A 21,526-nucleotide genomic window follows, 5' to 3' on the forward strand; every position below is an offset into this window, starting at 1 on the left:
ACTTACCTACACAACAAAAGGAAGAACGCCTTAAGGTGCCAGCTGCCAGTGGTCCTTGTCCCACAAATCAAAATGGAGAATACTGAAACAGATGGGGACTGCAGGGTAAGTTGTGGCATACCCAGCTGCTGAGAAGCCAATTCTAGACTGCAGCTAAGTGGTTCTCATATTCTGCAGCGATATTCTGAGTGGGTGGGACAGAGAGCCCACATCTCAGCAGAACCTGGGAAATGAGAAGCTGCCAGGGGAGACTGGCTTGAGATCCTTATAAGCCTCCCATCCTCTCCTGTTCTGGGAAGATCACAAAGCATTCTGCTAAGACTCAGATAAGCTTTGGTTCAAAGACTTTGCCCGTGAGGCCTGTGTGAGGCAACATGGGAGGTTGCCAGGGTGCAGGGTGGAGATGTTCCCTTACAGCTTCCTCTGGCTTGAGGCTTGTTAAGCCTGCCATAGAGAAAGTGAGATTGAAAACCAAGAAATCTGAATTCAAGCCTAGATCAATCCATAATTAGTCAAATGACTTAAGCAAGTACTTAACCTCTCCAGAGCTTGCTTTTTAAAATCCATAAAATTATATATTGTTTTGTTTGCTTGCTTTTGGGGAGGTCTTTTTCCTCTTCTTAGAGCGTAAACCACACAAAGGGATCTTGTCTACTTTATTCACTATTGTAGCCCCAGTGCTTAGAACAGTGACAGGCACATGGCAGCGATTCAACAAACACTTGGTTGAATGAAATGAACTGCAAGATATTTCATTGTGTTTTGTTAGTATGTGCATGTGCATTCAAAGCCTTAAAACCTACTTTCAGGTCATTTGCAGAAAATTCACAGAGGAGTCCCAGTGAAAATGCCTGTACCTTTCTGTTAGGGGAGCTCAACTGAAAAAAAAAAAAAAGCCCGAGGGAAGACTCATTTAAAGTGAAAGTGAGCAATTACAATGAAGAATGGAATCTTGGCACCCAAATGGATCTTTTATTAGTGCTATTATAATAAATCCTAATGATCCACACCTCTGACACATGGTCCCTTGAGTAATAGAAGAGAGGGGAGGCCAGCTTTTCCACTGTTTTGTTATACACCTTCCACTTTCCCAGTCATCTCCCCAGCCTCCCTTTTTCTCTTTCTTTTTCTCAGCCAATGCATGGTGTGAAATAGGTAGAGACTACAGGTTAACAGACCTGCCTCTGGTTGTGATTACAGCAAGTTTGTCACCTCCCTGCCCGAGCCAGTTTCTTCCTCTGTGTTATTGTGACACATACGGTTTTCCTTAATTACAACTACATAATGTGTTCTGTCTCTCCTACAGATCAAGAAACCATGGCTCAAAGAGATCGACTGACCTGCTAAAGATCACTAATTAGTACTAGAGCCAAGCTTTCTGACTCCAAGTTCAGGTTTCTCTCCACCACAACAGTGGGCCGCTCAGAAGTTCCCTAAGGCCTTGGTCCCTCCCCTCTGTCATCTTCAAGAAGGGGCAGGGATTTTTACTGGCTTGCTCCCTGCTCTGATCTCAGCGTCTACAAACTCTGCCTGGTACATAGCAGGCATTCAATATATACTTGTTGAATGAAAAAAAAAAAAAAAAAGATGGATGAGCAGAGCAGACACGCGCCACAATGCGTCCTGCGACTTCAAGCAAGTCGCCACCCGTTTCTGGATTTCATCTCTGTCCCCCACCGCAGCGGTGTCCGTTCCGCGCCGCGTTCGTTCCTCCGGCCACTAGACTGCACTGTGGCAAGGGACCCCACCCAGCAGGGAGCGGCGCCCTTCTTGGCCCCGCCGAGCCTTCGCTGGTCGGAGGGCGGGTCGCGACGAACCGGAAGTTCCGAGGCGCCAGCGCCAGCGCCGCCGCCGCCGCTGCCGCTGCCGCCTTTAAGTGCCGCGTTCGCCGCCTGGGTTGCCACCGGCGCCGTCGCCGAGGAAGCCGCTGCAGCCGGGTCGGGAGTGGAGGCGGCGCGGCATGAAGCGGCGCAGGCCCGCTCAGTAGCACGCGTCGGGACGCTCCGGGCGGGGCCGGGGGGGAAGGTGCAGTATCCGCCCCCTCTCCTTCCCCTTCGCCCGCGAGGCCTGGGCCCCAGCCCGGCGGGCCCGCTCCGCCTTACGGAGGAACCGCCCGACGCGCTCTCCCGGTTAGCCCGCCGTGCGGTTTATCCGGCGCGCCGCCCTGCGCGGATCAGAGCCGGTGGCGGGGCCCCGCTTGCCGGAAGAGGAAGCCGAGGCTCTGAGATGCCGAATCCACCAACGTTCACTGGGCGCCCCCTGAGCGCTGGGTGCTGGCCTCCCGGCTTCCACGTCCGTTATCCTAATTGAGCCTCGCTGGGGTTGGGAGCCGGGTGATGCCCGGGCTTACGGATGAGGAAACAGAAGCTCGCAGAGGCGAAGGGATCTGCCTAAAGTTCGACTGTGGCGGATCGGATTCGGACTGAGATTTTTCTGGTTTCCCAGCCGGTGTTCCTTCCTTTTTCCTGTCCCACTCTAGGTCGATTCCCTCCCTGCTTCACTGGCCCCCCGCTCATTCTCTTTCACCCACCCGGGGCAGGATATATACGTTCCTTTCCCGCTCCCCCACCTCTCCCCCTCACACGCTTTTGTCTTAAGACTTCTAAGACTTGGCATTCCCTCCCCTCCCCCACCCCGCATTCTCCTCAACATTCTCTGCTACACCTATCCTCCCCTTCCCCATTCACACCTTTCAAGATCTTTGCCCAGTCTGTGATAATCAACCTCTCCACTAGCTCTGGACCCAGAAAAGTGAAATGGCTAGGCTTAAGTGACGCGTGCGGTGTTCAACTGGACGACTGGTTGACTCTTGGATTGAAAATTAAGAATGACGTTTTAGTGGGTCCAAATTCAGGAGTCCTGAAGCCGTTCTCTAACCCAACATGCTCTTATCTGAGTGAGGGGCTTAGTACATGGGAACATGTCTTGACATCTTAGTCCATCGTTCTTATGCTAGCATAGCTTCACCCTTTTCCCTCCATTGCCACTGACCTTTTCTCACCGCATCTCCCCTTCACCTACTTGGTGAGCCCAGAATTAAAACTGATAACAAAGTAACAAGTGTAATCACAGCTCCTCCTTTCTTTTTCCTTTTACTAAGCCAAAATTTCAACAAGCTTAATGCTTCCTTTTAGGGCAAAGTTACCTAATTCAATTGTTTTCAGACCATCGGTGGAAAGGAAAAGAGCAAAAGTGGAGTGCACTTTAAACGGATAGCGCATTCTTCATCTTACGAAAAAAATTATTAAATGCAAGTTAGTTCCCTTTCCATGAAAATGGCCTGTTTTAGAATTTTTACTGGTAATTCTACGGAGTCTGTCTCCACCCAGCTCAGTATGTATTATAATGTAAAAGCAGGAACAGGAACAAGCACAGAGAAATAAATTTTATTAATCATCTGTCATTTTTGAGGATTTGCAGTAGCCACTGAGTAACCTCACATTTGTATGCCTTTTTTACTTTTTGAAGGTCTTCCATAATTTGCCTTTTAATGTATATATACATGTCAGGATTTAGACTGTGTTTGGCTATCCTTTTGAGTAAATTAGGCTGTACACTTCTGAGATTTTTAAAAAATTGTAATTATAATGATCTAAAATGTAGATAGAAAATAATTCAGGCATTATATATTACACCAAGAAGGTTATTTCTGTATCCGTTTTAAGTACTATTTGAGATTTGAGATTTAATCTTTTTGGCCACATATGCTCCGTTTTAATAATGATCAACAACAGCCTTGTATCTTATCTCATTATCCTGGTGAGCAGGATTGGATGGTGAGAAAAGGAAAGACTCCTGTGAGAAGAGAGCAAGATGAGCAGAGGGATCTATGCTTGAAGTTGAGTCACTTGAAAAAGATCTCTTTGAATGTGGAAGAGATCTGAGCAGATGAAAATACAATCAGGTAGGCATGAGGGAAGGTCCTTAAGTGAAGAGGTAGGGGGGCAGTGAAATATATGCACTGTGCTAAAAATGTATGCTGACTCTCTCTTCTAATTTTTGAAGTTAGAATCTTAGGAATGTATATGAATATAAGATGTTATGGAAACGTGGAACTTAAGTCATTTAGTTACACACTTGTGTATATTGCTAAAATTGTATGGTATTAGCTGTATCCTGGAAAATGCAGGATGTACATTTACTATAAGCACATGGAGTAGTAGAATGTCATTTGAACTGTGAAGTTTGTGTGTGTGTAGACAGAGACAGAAATAGTCCAGAGACCTAGTACAACTTAGGAATAGCAGGTAATTTGCTATTAATAAGTGCGCGCTAACACAACTTTTACATAGGAGAGATGTCAAGTTAACGGTGACTCAGGAAGCTGGGCACTAAGCCTTGGGAAGTCTGCCCGCTGAACTTCCCTCTTCTGTTCCCTAGCCTTATTCTTGTGAGCAGTGGTTTGAAGGTGAAGTTCCAAATTTAACAAATGGGGGGTTGAAAAAAATGAGCACGGTTTGTGTAGCTTCTCTCACTTGTCCTTCGCTCTGTTAGGAGTCGAACTAGATCCACTTACGTATTTGATAGAAAGTAGGCCTCCCATTAGCTTTTAGGTGGGCAGTCACCACTGTCATAAACTGCTCCTTACTATCAGTGTGCTAAGTAGCAGTTGAGCTAAATGACTTTTCTCTACCGAACTGTTTGGATTTTGGTCATTGGAAGTAAATGTCCTGTCCTAGTAACATTACAAGTTGGATACTTGATAAAACTCTTGAGTGGGTTTTTTGTCCACTTGTGCTACTGTTACATTGAAAATGGTAATATGTTTCGCTGTAGCATGAAAAAAGACACACTGTTCTGGCCACACACTGTTCTGCCGTAAAGCTTGCCTAGTGTAGTAATTCACAACCCACACCTTCTAATTAATTACTTTTTCTCTGTGGTTGGTAGTTACCACGAACTCTTGTTAACCTGGGAAGCTGAGCTTTAAAAAAGACATCATATTAAATATACAATCATATACTGATTGTTGCCCTAGAAGTAGTTAATAGTTACGCGAAATCCGTTACATAAATGCAATCTATTTATCTCCCAAATCAAAAAAAGCAGGTTGCTCCAGAATTTTTATGTTGCTTCTTTTTGGTAGTTTCATGAATAATGCGTGGCAGAACATCACACAATGGCTTATGATAACACTTCTTGATATTTTCTCTGATAACTTTGCTTGTGTTACATTTAAGTGTTGAAATAAAGGAAAATACATCCTCTTCTGAATTTGTAAAATGAAAAGAAACACCATTGGTAGATGAAATGTTAATATTGTTTTGGGGTTGAACTGGTAAATTGGGTTCCCACTTCAAATATCGATAGTACAAAAGTTAAATGCTTTTTGCATAAACTATTTCAACTAATTAAAGCCGCTTGAAAATAGTATCTTTTTCCTCTCTGAGAGTAAAAGTTGTATAATCTATAATCATAGTTACATAAATTCCTTATAGTCACCAAAAGTGATGGTAAGATAGTGATGTCTAGGCAAGAGCAGAAGACAAAGAAAAATGTACCAGCCAGTTAAGTCTTTTGTTGTTTGGAGTTCTATTGAAAAGGATACAGTATTTATATTTTCATGGGTAAGTGCCCTATTACATTACATTGTATTATTACAAGTACATTGTTGACAGCAATTTTATCACTGTTCTAATTGGTCACAGTTATTTCTGTTAACTGAAGAAGTTCATGTTTATCAAATGTGTTACTTTTTTAAGTGCAAAAACACTTAGCTCCCTTAGCACATTTAGCTTCACTATTGACATGCTCTTGGATGGAACATAGCAGCCAACTGGCATATGGCCTGTTTCCTTCCAGTGTGGGAAAGAAAAAAGGAATTTTGGCAAGAGATATGTAAGGACAGCCTTTTATAAAAGGTCCTAAAGCGATTTATAGACATAGTGAAATAGACATGACCTCAATTTTTTAAAAAAATCTCATTTTTAAACTGAACCGAGAAGAGGGAGCTATTACTTTTACTAGCTTTCATTGCAAATGTGCTGAAGACCATCTTTTTCTTGCCTTTTTTCGGGGGGGGGGGGGAGCACTATCAGACTGTCATACCGATTAATATAAAAGAAGGCAGGCCTGTGAACAACTAACTTCATGTGCCTTATTTTTCTAGGAAAATGCAACATGGCAGCAGCAATGGAAACAGAACAGCTGGGTGTTGAGATCTTTGAAACTGCAGAGTGTGAGGAGAATATTGAATCACAGGATCGTCCTAAATTGGAGCCATTTTATGTTGAGCGATATTCCTGGAGTCAGCTTAAAAAGCTACTTGCTGATACCAGAAAATATCATGGCTATATGATGGCTAAGGCACCACATGATTTTATGTTTGTGAAGAGGAATGATCCAGATGGGCCTCATTCAGACAGGATCTATTACCTTGGTGAGTATGAAGTCATAGTTTCTAGGGGAAATTCTTTCTTGATTCAAACTTACAAGCTAGATACAATTGGTGAACAAATAAATGAATCAGTAATGTTCCATTCAAGGGAAAAAAATGGTTGGAAGAACTTCAGTTTTGGTGCTGTTGTAATTTCGGTTTGTCCCATTATTTTCACTTGCAGGTACGAAACCATGAGTTGATTGTGGCCTGCCTTTCAGAATCAAAGTTAAAGATGCCAGAAATTACTTCTTCCTAAAGCTAGTTCAAAATGCCTTTCCTTGGGAATGGTCAGATTAGGAACACAAACAGTAAAACCACTCTCATCAGTGGCTACTTTCATTTTTTTTAAACCAAGACTGGATTTGGTGTCTTTTTTTCTGAGCCTGTTCACTCCAGATTTAAGATCCATCTAAATTAAATATTTATGCCACTGACTTACTTTTTTGTTTGTTAACCTTTTAAAAATAAATTTATTCCTCTCCTTCAAGGTTATTTCATTCATATACATGCATATATTTTTAGAGCTATTCAGTGGATTAGTGCACATCAGTAATTATAGATGCATTTTTTTTAACAACTCCAGAGTATTCCATTATATAATTGTGCCATATTTACTTAACCATGCCCCTAATAATGGGCATTTAGGTTTTTCTATTATACTGTTAGAAAAGATGATGCGATGAATATTTTCTGTGTTAGATCAATTTGTACATTTGTGAATTTTATTATGTATAGGACTGATTCCAGAGAGTGGGAATGTTGGGACAAGAGTTGTATGTATTCTGAATTTTGGTTGATATTGTCAAATTACCCTTCCATCGAGGGTTTATATTCCTATCAGCATTGTCTCAGAGTATCTGTTTCTACACACCTGTACCAGTAGTGGGTAATCAGACTTTTTTATCTTTTCTAGTCTGATTAGTGAACAGCCATCTCATTGTAGTTAGTTTTATAAATTACTATTTTTTTTAAGTTGAAGTATAATTGACATATATATTAGTTTCAGGTATATGACATAAAGATTGGATATTTATATACAATATAAAAGGATCACCAAAATAAATGATCTAGATATTTTATAATGTCTAGATTTTAACTAGATATGTTTCACCTTACATAGTTAACAAAAAATTTTTTCAATGATTTTTTTTTTATGATAACTTTTTTTTAAGTTTATTTATTTATTTTGAGAGAGACAGAGTACCAGTAAGGGAGGGGCAGAGAGGGAGAGAGAGAATCCCAAGCAGAGCTCAAACTCATGAAGCTGAGATCATGACCTGAGCCCAAACCAAGAGTCAGACACTTAACCAAGTGAGCCACCCAGGTGCCCCACTTACCTACTTTTAAGATCTGTTCTCCTACCAACTTTAAAATATGCAATACAGTATTATGAATTATAGTCACCACTCTGTACCTTATATCCCTGTATCTCATTATAGTTTTAATTCCAATTATAAGTGAGGTTGAGCATCTTTTTACATATTTAAGAGACCTTTATATACCCTTTTCTGTGACTGATTTATTTATAACATTTGTCTGTTTTTTGTTGGACTGTGGGTGTTTCTTATTAAAACATTTTTTTGTATAATGAAGGAATTAAACCATTATAGTGTTTTCCTCTGAGGTTTAATTTGTCTTTTGCCTTTGGTGCCTTTTGCCACATAGAAATTTGTGATTTTTTTTTTTTTTGATAGTTAAATTTGTATTCTCTGTAGGCTTTGGCATCGTATCTAGAAAGGCTCTCCCTGGGGCGCCTGTGTGGCTCAGTCAGTTAAGCGTCCAACTTCGGCTCAGGTCATGATCTCACAGTTTGTGGGTTCAAGCCCCATGTCAGGCTGTGTGCTGACAGCTCAAAGCTTGGAGCCTGCTTCCGGTTCTGTGTCTCTCTCTCTCTCTCTGCCCTTCCCCACTTGTGTGCGCGCTCTCTCTCTCTTTCAAAAATAAATAAACATAAAAAGAAAAAATTAGGCTCTCCCAACTCCAGGATTATGTCATTTAATATCTGTATATATTTTGGACTTTCTGTTTTGTTCCATTGCTCCCTCAGATTGAGTGCAGCATAGTATTACTATTATTGTTATGATAGCTCTATATGTTTTCCTATTTGGTAGCACTAGTCACCTTTCATCACTCTCTTTCATATTTGTTTTGGCTATTTTTGTTTGCTTGTTTTTCTATGAACACTTAAAAATAGCCTAGATAGCTTTTTTTTCCTAATGCTGTTTAAACTCCTTTAGGATTGATGTTACATTTATAGGTGAAGTTAGGAAAAATTGACAGTCTTAAGCATTTTGAGCTCTTCAAGAAAGTTGTATGCCTTTTCATTTGTTCAAGTCTTTTATATTCATCTGAATTTAAAATATTTTTTTGTATAAATCCATTGTTCTAAAAGTTTTAATATACTTTGAACACCCATAAGTGTGTTCTAGTGTGTCATCAGGAGAGAAACAATGGGAAAAGTTTGTTTTGTGCTTATATGGAACTGGTGTGTGTGTGCCTAGAATGCCTTGGAAGTTTTTATTGGTCACATATGAAGCCAGGGAAGACATGGAACAAGGCACAGTTTCAAGAGGTTCAGCTGAAATGATTACGGAGAATGGTTCTCATTTGAAAATAGATGAGAACCAAGTTTTTCATATTTGAGGGCTGAAGACTCAAATCTTTTTTTTTTTTTTTTAATGTTTATTTTTGAGAGAGAGACAGCATGAGTGGGGGAGGGGCAGAGAGAGAAGGAAACATAAACCTGAAGCAGGCTCCCGGCTCTGAGCTGTCAGCACAGAGCCTGATGCAGGGCTTGAACTCAGAGACCACGAGATCATGACCTGAGCCAAAGTCGGACACTTAACCGGCTGAGCCACCCAGGCGCCCCAGGGCTGAAGACTCTTAGAAGGAGAAGGCTTAAGGAGGATATGATCACATTTTATAAAATTATGAATGGTATAGATAGGTGACTGCCATTCTGATAATTCTTTAACAAAGTAACTCTAGAATTACAGAATACATTTAAGACAGAGTCAAGTTCTAAAGTGAATGTCAGTTGATATCTTTTTATTCCAAAAGGCAGTACAAATTAAGAAAGCTTAAGAACAGTTTAGGAAAATAAAGAAATAAAGGAAGACATGGATACTTGGGGTCTCATCCCCAGCCTTTGCAGGGGTTAGCATGGAAGTTACCATGCCCTTCCATAGACTACCTCCTCTGCCATTATCACAAACACTAGGCTAAGGGGGCGTCTGGATCGCTTGGTCGGTTAAGTGTCCTACTTTGGCTCAGGTCGTGATCTCACGGCTCTGCTTGTCGGTTCGAGCCTGGTGTTGGGCTCTGTGCTGACAGCTCAGAGCCTGAAGCCTGCCTCAAGTTCTGTGTCTCCTCTCTTTGTCCCTCCCCTGCTCATGCTCATGCTCTGTCTCTCATAAATAAACATTAAAAAAAAAAATTAAAAAGAAAAAAAAAACACTAGGCTGAGGATCTGTTCTAGCCGAGAGGGAGTTCCTTGGTCTTCCTGTTGTGCTTTATTTTCTTCTTCCTTCACTCTCCCCTAGATTTTTTGGAAATGATACCATTCTAGCACATTTTATGGTAGAAGGGATTTGTTTTACTTTGAATTTTCTTTGGTTCACGTCTTCATAATCATAATGTGTTTCTATTACTTCTCTTTTGTATGTGGCTCATTCCACACTGCTGTGATATTCCCATTCAGTTACTGCATGGTTTCACAGAATAGACCTGACTTCTACTTAGTATAGACCTCTTTACTTCATCCTTCCCCAGTAAAGAACAAAGAGATTTTTAGCAAATCAAATAGCAGATTTTTGTTTTGTTTTAATGAGTATACTTAGATCTGAAATGTATTACATTTCAGTAATGTAAATGTATTGCTGATTATGGTTATAGGATATTTATAACAGGAAAAACTAGTATTCAGTTAGATCTATGTATACTTCTAAATAAGTATTTTTTAGGGGCATCTGGGTGGCTCAGTTGGTTAATTAAGTGTCCGACTTCGGTTCAGGTCATGATCTCATGGCTCTTTGTGCATGCACTCTCTCTCTCTCTCTCTCTCTCTCTCTCTCTCTCTCTCAAAAATCAACATGAAAAAAAAAATTTTATTCAGAGCATTAGCAGGGAAAAGGCAGGGAGAGAGGGAGACACAGAACCCAAAGAAGGATTCAGGCTCCAGGTTCCATGCTGTGAGCACAGAGCCCAACATGGGGCTCAAACCCACGAACCGCGAGATCATGACCTGAGCTGAAATCGGAAACTTAAATTAACCGACTGAACCATCCAGGCAACCCCTGGCCCCTAATTTTTTTTAATAAGTATTTTTATTTTTATTTTTTTAGTTTTTTAATGTTTTATTTATTTTTGAGAGAGAGAGACAGAGCGTGAGCGAGAGAAGGGGCAGAGAGAGAGACAGACACAGAATCCAAAGCAGCTCTAGGCTCTGAGCTGTCAGCACAGAGCCAGACGTAGGGCTTGAACTCATGGACCGTGAGATCATGACCTGAGCTGAAGTCGGACGCCTAACCACCTGAGCTACCCAGGCGTCCCAATAAGTATTTTTATTTTTTTAAGTTTATTTATTTACTTTGAGAGAGAGTACAAGCAAGAGGGGCAGAGAGGGAGAGAGAGAATACCAAGCAGGCTCTGCACTGCCAGCACTGAGCCCTCCGTGGGGCTTGATCTCACAAACCGTGAGATCATGACCTGAGCTGAAATCAAGAGTTGGATGCTCAACTAGGTGAGCCACACAGGCGCCCCTAAATAGGAATTTTAAATGATTCAGGAGAAGAAGAAACTTAGTAACCTGAAGTTTCCACAAAGCTCCATGCTTTTGCGTTTCATGAATCTATTGCCAACTTGTAAGAGGACTTAACAATTTTCAAAAAACTAAAAAGATATTTGTCCTTACATCGTCTTACACACTTTCACGTTTGTTTTGAGAGGGTCCAGGATCTGAATATTGAAATGAAACTTGAGCGTTCTTCTGTGAAGCCTGGGTTTTACTGAAGAAAATTCCCGTGGCAAATGGCATGTGCATCTCCTACCTGTTAACCTTCCCAGAGAGTGCAAAACTTCGCATTATGTAGAAGGCTTCATGTACTTACTACTACGATTGCAGTAGACTGCTTTTTCTGGAAATGATTTTTAAATGATTATTTTTCTCTTATAGCTATGTCTGGTGAGAACAGAGAAAATACACTGTTTTATTCTGAAATTCCCAAAACCATCAACAGAGCAGCAGTCTTAATGCTCTCTTGGAAGCCTCTTTTGGATCTTTTTCAGGTAGGATTAAACATTGCTATTCCTGTGATTTGGTGTACATTTTCAGATGCCTTTATTAAGAGGCAGAAATTCAAGTGGGTTTTATATTTGAAGTAGGTGTGAATCAAAAAGAATGAAAACATGTTTATATTTTTGAATGTATGACTGTTAAATTCCATTTAATTCTCAACATCTGAAACTAAGGGATGTTACAATTCAGGTTTTAAAACTACTTTCTCCCTGTTAAACCACCTTCCCCTTCTATAAACTTGTTAGTTATATAGTTCTCACATTTGGGGGGAGGAGTTATTCATATAAAGGCAGATATATGTTTCTGCCTTTATATTCATATAAAGGCAGATATATAGTTCCAGAAAGCTTTTGTTTAAATTTTTAAATTGAATCTTTAGTTTTACTGCTTAGTAACAGTGTTAATGTAAGGACAGTAAGTTCAGTTTTTATTTCTAAATAGTATAATACAATTTATGTAGAATCAAAAGCTTAGGGGTTGTTAGGGGTTTTTTTTTTGTTTGTTTGTTTTCCTCAATATTTTATCTTTAGACAAAAAGCAAATAGTTGAAAACATCCCAAGAACAAGATGACAGTTTGGGTGTGATCGTTTGCCCTTTTGGTTCTCATTTATTATTTTACATTGAATATTTCCTTATTAAATAGCATTTTGGGTTAAATGAGCTAAATGTGATATTATTCTTAGGAATTAAAAAAATAATTTCTATGATAACTAATCATTTTGACTGCAAATATATCACTGTTGTTTTTTACATAGACTTCATGACTTTTCTTTAAAACAGAAAAATTCCTTTTTTTAAGAACCAAAATAATGGTAGTTTTCTAATGAAACAGTTTGCAAATTAATAAATCAAACTTTTAGTTTAAACTTTTATTGTGGAAAATTTCAAACTAGTAAAATTGTATGTAATTATCAAGAATTATCAAATCTTGGCCATTTACATTTTATTGCAGCCCTACCAGTCTCCCCTTGCAATCCCTACCCCCACTTCTTGGATCATTTTGAAGCAGAGCCAGATATGTTGTTTCACTTGTAAATAAGTCAGTGTGTGTCTAAAAGATACAAATTCTTTTTAGAAATTACCACAGCATCATTATCATAACTTTAAAAAAACTGCTGATCTTTTTTTCATATGAAATATTCAACTAGTGTTCAAATTTCCCTGATATTTAAATAAAATTTCTCTTTTTTTACACTTGATTTGTTCAAATCAAGATCTAAATAAGGTTCACATGTTATAATTTATTAATAGGTCTCTTTTAATCTGTTGGTTTTCCCTCTATCCTTTTTTTCCTCATTGTACTTTATCCATTGAAGAAAGAAGGTTTTGCTGATTGCTTATCTGTGGTGCTGTTTGATATGTTTTTTGGCCCCCGTATTTTCTGTAAATATGAATAGGTAGTTAGATCTAGAAACTTGATCAGACCCAGGTTTGCTTTTTTTTGAAAGCAGGGTCTCGAAAAGATATTTGTACACCCATGTTCATAGCAGCATTATTCACAATAGCCAAAAGGTGGAAACAACCCAAGTGTCCATGGACAGATGGATGGATAAACAAAATGTATATACATACAATGGAATATTATTCAGCCTTAAAAAAGAAGGAAATTCTGACATGCTACAGCATCGATGAACCATGAAGACGTTATAATAAGTGAAATAAGCCAGTCACAAAAGGACAAATACTATATGATTCCACTTATATGAGGTACCTAAAGCAGTCTAATTCATAGAGACAGAAAGTAGAAGGTGGTTGCCAGGGGCTGGGGGAAGGGAAGAATGGGGACTTGTTGTTTAATGGGTATAGAATTTCAGTGTTGCAAAATGAAAAATTCAGAAATGGGTTATACAGCAATGTGAGTATACTTAACACTACTGAACTAAACACTCAAAATAGCTAAGATGGCAAGTTTTATGTTATATATATTTTACCACAATTTAGAAAAAAAGAATACTTCTTAGATAAAAGATACGTCCATCAGGAGGCATATAGAACTTTATTTCTCTTCTTGTGATGATAGCACCCTTTGGATCATTGCCAAAATCCATTAATTTATGAGGAGTTAAAAAATGGTGGTATTTTATCATTCCCTCTTCATTTATTAACTGAAATACTTCTATAAAAAGAAATTGCTATTCAGAAACTCAAGAAACAATGGAAAGGCAGAATAAATTTTGATTCTTTCCCCTTATTTATCATTTTTCAAATAATTTGTTTCCTGTAGTCCTTCATAGGTGATCACCTAGGTTTTTCAGAGGAATGTTTTTTTTTGGTGTGTGTGTGTGTGTGTGTGTGTGTGTGTGTGTGTGTGTGTGTATCCATCCTCATAAACTTGTAGAGTAAACCTATTTGATGTTTTTTGATCCACTGACAGTTATTATTCTTACTGCATGAATTGTCTTATTTTTGGCTGGTGACAGCCCCTTCAACTTGACGTGTCAAATCCTTTTGGCATGATACTTGCTGCTATAATGAAGATTTTCCACCTTACACATTGCCTATTGCGTGCTTGGAGTCCATCATTTCTGCAAGGAGCTCTAGTTCCTTTAGAGGAAATTGGTATTAAGAGACCACGATGTGGGTACTAGGAATGCGCATTATTATTGGGTTTGTCATCGTTTCTAGGTTTTTTATTGAACAAACTAGGGAATATATACATTCTATGTGTATGTGTGTGTGTGTGTGCGTGTTTGAAATGTAGGTATCAATATGTATCCAAATCAAGTCAGATAAACCATAATGTCAGACTGATGTAACTAATTGAAATTTTATATACAGAATTTTTCTTTAACCTCATTTATCTTACATATGAATCTCCTTTCTCTGATGCTAAATAACAATTTAAATAACATATTACTCATTTGCTTTACTCCATATTACACACACAAGTTTCAAGATAACAAAGGAATCAACACTATGATTACTTATAACAGTAACTTGGAATTGTTCTTCTCTGTGTGGTTATGTTACCACTTCTATCCAGTTAGGTGCATTTGCTTCATTTTGTTTTCAAGTGTTAGGAATTCCTTTTTAAAAATTTTTTAATCTTTATTTTTGAGAGAGAGAGAGAGAGAGACAGAACTCAAGTGGGGGAGGGGCAAAGAGAGACGGAGATACAGAATCTGAAGCAGGCTGTAAGCTCTGAGCTGTCAGCACAGAGCCCAACGCAGGACTTGAATCCACAAACTATGAAATCATGACCTGAGCCAAAGTTGGACGCTTAATCTACTAAGCCACTCAGTTGACCCAGGAATTCCTTTAATTTTTAATTGAATTTTGTTGTATAAAATAGTTACAGGATTCCCAATTCAAATCCACAGAACAATGTATTCAGAGAAGCTCCCTGTCTCCTCTAATCTGTTGCCCTCCCTCTCCTTCTAGATAACGGTTTTGTTTCTAAATAGCTTCTCCCTTTTAAACAATGTGAGTATATAGACATTCATAGCCCCACCCCTTAGAGAAATAGTAACATCCAGTATACATTTTTCCACCTTGCAATTTTCAAGTAACAATGTATCCTTCAGATCACTCCACAGGGATACATACATCATTTTTATTTCTTTTTATGTGGGTTGTGTTGTGCAGACTAATCATAGTCAACCAGTTCCCTATTGGTGGACATTTCAGTTATTTCCAGTTCTATTATAAATAGTATCACAGTGGAATGGCTTGGGCATACACCTCTTTATAATTTTGCCAGTATGTCTTTAAGCTAGATTCTTAGAAATAAAATCACTGGACCAAAAGGTCTATTCTTTTGTAAATTTTCTAGATAGTACCAAATTTCCCTCCATTGGAACTGTGCCGTTCGAATTCCCACTAGCAAGATTTGTAAGTGTGCCTGTTTTCCCGTAGTTCTCCAACACAATAAATATATGGTTGTACATTTGGATTTTTGCCAGTCTGCTAGATGGGAATAGTGTCCCAGTATAGTTTAATTTGCATTTCTGTTACAGGCAAAATTGATCATCTTTTTATACAGTTTAAGGCTACTTGCATTTCTTTCTCTGTAAATTGTTTATTATATTTCTAACCCATTTTTCTGTGGGGTGATAGGTCTTTTTCTTCATTCTTAGAAGTCTTTTTTAAATTTTTTTTTTCAACGTTTATTTATTTTGGGGACAGAGAGAGGCAGAGCATGAACGGGGGAGGGGCAGAGAGAGAGGGAGACACAGAATCGGAAACTGGCTCCAGGCTCTGAGCCATCAGCCCAGAGCCTGACGCGGGGCTCGAACTCCCGGACCGCGAGATCGTGACCTGGCTGAAGTCGGACGCTTAACCGACTGCGCCACCCAGGCGCCCCTAGAAGTCTTTAACCTACTTAAAGAGGATATTAACCTTTTGCCTGTGATACAGTTGGCAAATATTTTCCCCAAGTTGTCATTTGTAATTTTACTCTCTTTATGGTAGGGTGGGCTGGGGTGGGTGGTGTGTGTGTGTGTGTGTGTTGGTCATGTGAAAGATTTTTATATATCAGTCTTTTCTTTCTTTGGGATTTTATTGCTTCTAGAATTTGTGTCTTCTCTCACAGTTAGAACAGTTTTTTCCACACCCAAATTATAAAAGAATTCAATCATGTTTTCATCTGGTACTTACACGATTTCATTTTTTAAAGCTTTATTGAGGTGTAATTGACACGTAATAAACTGCAACTATTAAATATACAATTGATAGATTTGGGCATATGTATGTACCTGTGAAACCATTATCTCAGTCATTACCCCCAAAAGTTTCCTTGTACCCTTCGGTAATCTTCCTACCCATCTGTCCCCAGGCAACTATGGTACCAGTCATGTACAGTCTTTGATAAGTTTTATCTCTTAAATATTTCAGAGATTTTTTTATTCTACTGTAAATGGTATTTTCTAATTTCAGTTTCTGGTTGTTCATTGATAATATTTAGAAATACAATTGATTTTGTGTATTGATCTTGTCTTGTAACCTTGCTTAAACCCTTTTATTGGTTCCATTCGTTTTTTTGTAGCTTCCACTGGATTTTTCTGTATAAACAGTCATATTGCCTGCAGACACTGACAGTTTTACTTCTTGCTTCCCAATATGATTTCTTTCGGTTTCTTTTTCTTGGCTTATTGTACTGGCTAACTCCTCCAGTGCCAAGTTGAATAGAAATGGTGAAAGCAGATGTTCTTGTGTTCCTAATCTTAGGGGAGGAGTCATTCGGTCCTTTGTCAGTAAGCCTATTAGCTGTAGGTTTTTCATAACTGCCCTTTGGTAGCTGGAGAAGTACTCTTATATTTCTGGGTTGCTTAGAATTTTTATCAGCAACAGTTACTGAATTTTGTTAAGTGTTTTATTCTGTGTTTGTTGAAAAGATCATAAGGCTTTCTTTTTTATTTGTTAATATGGTAAAGCATCATTTGATTATTGAATGTTAAATCAATAATCACTTGGTTATGATTTATTATCCTTTTTAAGTATTGTTGATTTAATTTGCTATAATTTTCTTGAGATTGTTTTATATGTTCATGAGGGATACTGGTCTGTAAGGTTATTTCCTTGTAATTAAAAAAATTTTTTTAATCTTTATTTTTGAAAGAGAGAGACAGAGTGTGAGTAGGGCAGAGGCAGAGAGAGAGGGAAACACAGAATCTGAAGCAAGCTCCAGGTTCTGAGCTGTCAGCACAGAGCCTGATGCGGGGCTTGAACTCAGAAGCTGTGAGATCATGACCTGAGCCAAAGTTGGATGCTTAACTGACTGAGCCATCCAGGTGTCCCCCCTTGTAAATTTTTTAAGTGTGTATTTATTTATTTTGAGAGAGAGAGACAGTACATGTGGGGAGGGGCAGAGAGAGAGAGAGAGTGGGAGAGAATCCCAAGTAGGCTCCACACTCAGCACAACGTAAGCCTGACGTGGGGCTGAAATCAAGAGTCATACACTTAACCTGAGCCACCTAGGTGCCCATTTTCTTGTAATTTCTATATATGATTTTGGTAATGGTGTTATGCTGGCCAAGAATAAGTTGGAAGTCATTTCCTCCTTTTTAATTTGCTAGAAAAATTTGTTTGGTAGAATTTACCAGTAAAGCCATCTGGACCTGAAGTTTTCTGTGTGGAAAAGTTTTTAACTGCAAATTCAATTTCTTTATTAGATGTAGTGCTAATCAAGTTATCTATTTCTTTTTGACTGAACTTTGGTTGTTTGTGTTTTTTAAGGAATGTTTCTATTTCACCTGTGTTACTGAATGTTTTGACATAAGTTTCATAATATTCCCTAATCTTTTTAATGTCTGCAGAATCTGTGGTGATGTTCCTCTCTCATTCTTGATATTCTGTGTAATTTGTGTCTTCTCTCTCTTTTTTTTTTTTTTCTAATCTAAGGGTTTATCAGTTTGGTTTCATTAATTTTTCTGTCATTTTCTATTTTCTGTTTCATTGTTTTATCCCCTGATCTTCATTATTTCCTTTATTTCTGCTTACTTTGAATTTCATTTGTCTTCTAGTTTCATAAGGTTGTGGCTGATGTTACTAGTTTGAGACCTTTCTTTTTTTCACTAAATAGGCATTTAGTGTTACACATTTCCCTGTAAGTGCCATCTTAGCTGCATCCCATATATTTTGATATGTTGTGTTGCCATTTTCATTTAGTTCAAAATACTTCCTATTTTCCCTTTACCCCATGAGTTATTGAGGTGTGTACTATTTAGTTTCCAAGTATTTGTGTATTCTCCAGAGATTTGCTTTCTAATCTAATTCTCTGGTATTCAGAGAACATAATTTGTATGACTCGAATCTTTTCCAGTTTTTGAGTCTTGTCTTAACGACTCAAATATGATCTATCTTGGTGAACGTTCTGTGTTTACTTGAGAAAAATATGTGTTCTGCTATTACTGAATTTATAAACGACTTGGATCAATTTATTGTGTTGCTCACGTCTCCTATGTCCTTACTGATTTTCTGTTTGTTTGATCAGTTATTGAGAGAGAATGTTGAAATTTCCATTTCATGATTGTAGGTTTAACTATTTCTCCTTGCAGCTTTATTAGTTGTTGCTTTATATATGTCGAAGCTATGTTGTTAGGTACATAAGTGGATAGGATGGTTATGTCTTCCTGATTAATTGGCTCATTTATTGTTACAAGATGACACTCTCTGTTTCTAGCAACATGTTTTACTCTGAAATTTAATAGTAATATAACCACTCTAGCTTTCTTCTAATTAGTGTTAGCACAGAATGTGCTTTTCCATTTTTAAATTTTTTTTTACCAGCTTTATTGAGATATAATTCACATACCATATTCACTCATTCAAGTATAGAATTCACTGGGTTTTAGTATATTTACAGAGCTGTACAGCTATCATCCCAATCTAATTTTGGAATATTTTGTCATCCCAAACGGAAACCGATCAGCAGTTACTCCCCATCCACCTAGCTGCTCACCTGCAGACCTGGGCAACTATTCATCTATTTTGAGTCTCTATAGATTTGCCTATCCTGGACGTTTCGTATCAGTGGAATCGTACAATATGTGGGTCTTTGTGACTGGTTTCTTTCACTCAGCACAGTATTTTCTGGATTCATTCACATCGTAGCAGATAACAATATTTGTGTGGCTGAATAATGTTTAATTTCATGGCTGTACCACATTTTATTTATCAGTTTATGGATATCTGTGTCATTTCAGCTTTGGGGCATTTATGACTAATTCTGCTTTTACCACATATGAGATTTTTTGTAGACTTATGTTTTCAGTTCTCTTGGGTGTATATATCTAGGAGTAGAATTGCTGGGTCATGTGGTAACTGTCTAAAATTTGTATAATTTTTTTTTGACCTGAGCTGAAGTCAGTCACTTAACCAACTGAGCCACCCAGGCGCCCCTAACTGTCTAAACTTTTAAGGAAGTATTAAATTGCTTTTCCATAGCAGCCGCACCATTTTACATTCCCACGAGTAACGTATGAGGCTTCTAATTTCCTACATCCTAACACTTGCTATTATCTGTCATTTTGGTTATAGCCATCCTAGTGAGTGTGAAGAGGTATCTCAGTCATTTGATTTGCATTTCCCTAATGATCAGTGATGTTGAGCAGTTTTTCATGTCTTTATTGGCCATCTGTATATCTTCTTTGAAGAAATCTCTGTGCAGGTTGTTTGCCCATTTTAAATTGGGTCTTTCTAATTTTGAGTTGTAAGAGGTTTTTTTATATATTCTGGATACAAGGTACTTATCAGATATTTGATTTACAAACATTTTCTCCCATTCTGTGAGTTGCCTTTTTGCTTTTTTTCTTGAATTGCAGTAGTCATTAATTAGTATGCGATCAGTCATCATTACCTTTGGCAAGAGTTTAGTACTATAATCATTAATTTAGATCTGTATTTTTAAACACAATAGCTTTGGTCTCTCCTTTATGGAAGATAAGACATTTTTGAGACTTCCTTTTTCTTCTATTCATCATTTACCTTAGTCTGAAGTTCTTACATTTTCATTACAAAAAAAATTGCACTGAAATACGTGTAATATAAAATTTACCGTTTTAACCATTTTTAAGTGTACATTAGTGCGCGTAAGTGGTATTAAGTACATTCACATTGTTGTATATCCATCACCATCATCCATCCATAAAACCTTTTCATCTTGCAAAACCGTAACTCAGTACAAATGAAATAATAACTTCCCATTACCTTTCCACCTAGCCACTGGCAACCACCATTCTACCTTCTGTTCCTGGGAGTATAATTACTCTAGGTGTCTCATATAAATAGAATCACACCGTGTTTGTACCTGACCTATTTTACTTAGCATAATGAACTTAAAGTTTATCCATGTTGTAGTCTGTATCAGAATATCCTTTTTAAAGATGAATAATATTCCATTGTGTATGTATGTACGTACACACACCACACACACACACACACCCCACATGTTATTTACCCATTCATCATTAATAGTCACTTGGGTTGCTTCCACCTTTTCACCATTGTAACTAATGCTGCTATGAACATGGGTGTACAAATATGCTTTCATGTTCCTTTTTTAGTTCTTTTAGGTATGTACTGAGAAATGGAATTGCTGGATCATATAACTCTTGTTTTGTTTTGTTTTTGAGAGATTGCTATAATATATTCCATAGCTACTACACCATTTTACATTCCCACTAATAGTGTATGAGAGTCCCAATTTCTCCACATCTTCACCAATACTTATTATTTTCTGGCTTTTTATAGTAGTTATCTTAATGAGTATGAAGTGGTATCTCATTGTGGTTTTGATTTGCATTTCTCTAACGATTAGTGATATTGAGCATCTTTTCATGTGCTTATTGGTTATTTGTGTATTTTTGCAGAAACGTCTATTCAAATTCCTAGTCCATTTTTTAATGCAGGTTGTTTGGAGGTTTTTGTGGTTTATTTTCTTGATAGTGTTGTATTGTTTGAATAGTCACCACCAAAACGATATGTCCAAATCCTAAAGGTGTCTGTGAATGTGACCTTGTTTAGTAATAGGGTTTTTCCAGATGTAATTAAAGATCTCAAGATGAGATAATCCTGGGTATAGGGTGGGCCCTAAATACAGTAACTGATATTCTTATATGACAAAGGAGAGGGAAATTTGAGACAGACACAAAGGGTAAAGACCATCTGAAGACATAGAAAAAGATTAGAATTATGTTGCCACGAGCCAGGGAACCCTGGAGCCACCAGAAGCTGGGAGAGGCAAGGAAGTATTCTCCCCTAGAGCCTTTGGAGGCAGCCTGACCCTGCTGAAATCTTAATTTTGGGTTTCTGTCCTCCAGAACTGTGAGATAATAAATTTCTGTTGTTTTCAGTCCCTAAATTTGTGGTAATTTGTTAAAGCAGCCCTAGGAAACTAATAGACATTCTTTGA

The 21,526-nt window shown here is 38.1% G+C and overlaps 1 protein-coding gene across 3 annotated transcripts in view; it reads left to right on the forward strand.

The window, feature by feature from the left end:
• Positions 1-1,912: 1,912 nt before the first annotated feature.
• DPP8 (dipeptidyl peptidase 8) overlaps positions 1,913-21,526 on the forward strand; it is a 67,171-nt gene continuing 47,557 nt past the window's right edge. For 2 of the 3 annotated variants that reach the window (XM_043555138.1, XM_043555139.1), the window contains exons 1-4: positions 1,913-2,025; positions 3,768-3,904; positions 6,110-6,379; positions 11,553-11,665. In XM_043555138.1, coding sequence (XP_043411073.1) covers positions 3,868-3,904; positions 6,110-6,379; positions 11,553-11,665 — 420 coding nt within the window. In that variant the 5' untranslated portion in view covers positions 1,913-2,025; positions 3,768-3,867. The other variant, XM_043555137.1, reaches the window with a different exon arrangement.

The sequence above is a fragment of the Prionailurus bengalensis genome, chromosome B3 (assembly GCF_016509475.1).
Source record: "Prionailurus bengalensis isolate Pbe53 chromosome B3, Fcat_Pben_1.1_paternal_pri, whole genome shotgun sequence".
NCBI classification, from domain to species: domain Eukaryota; kingdom Metazoa; phylum Chordata; class Mammalia; order Carnivora; family Felidae; genus Prionailurus; species Prionailurus bengalensis.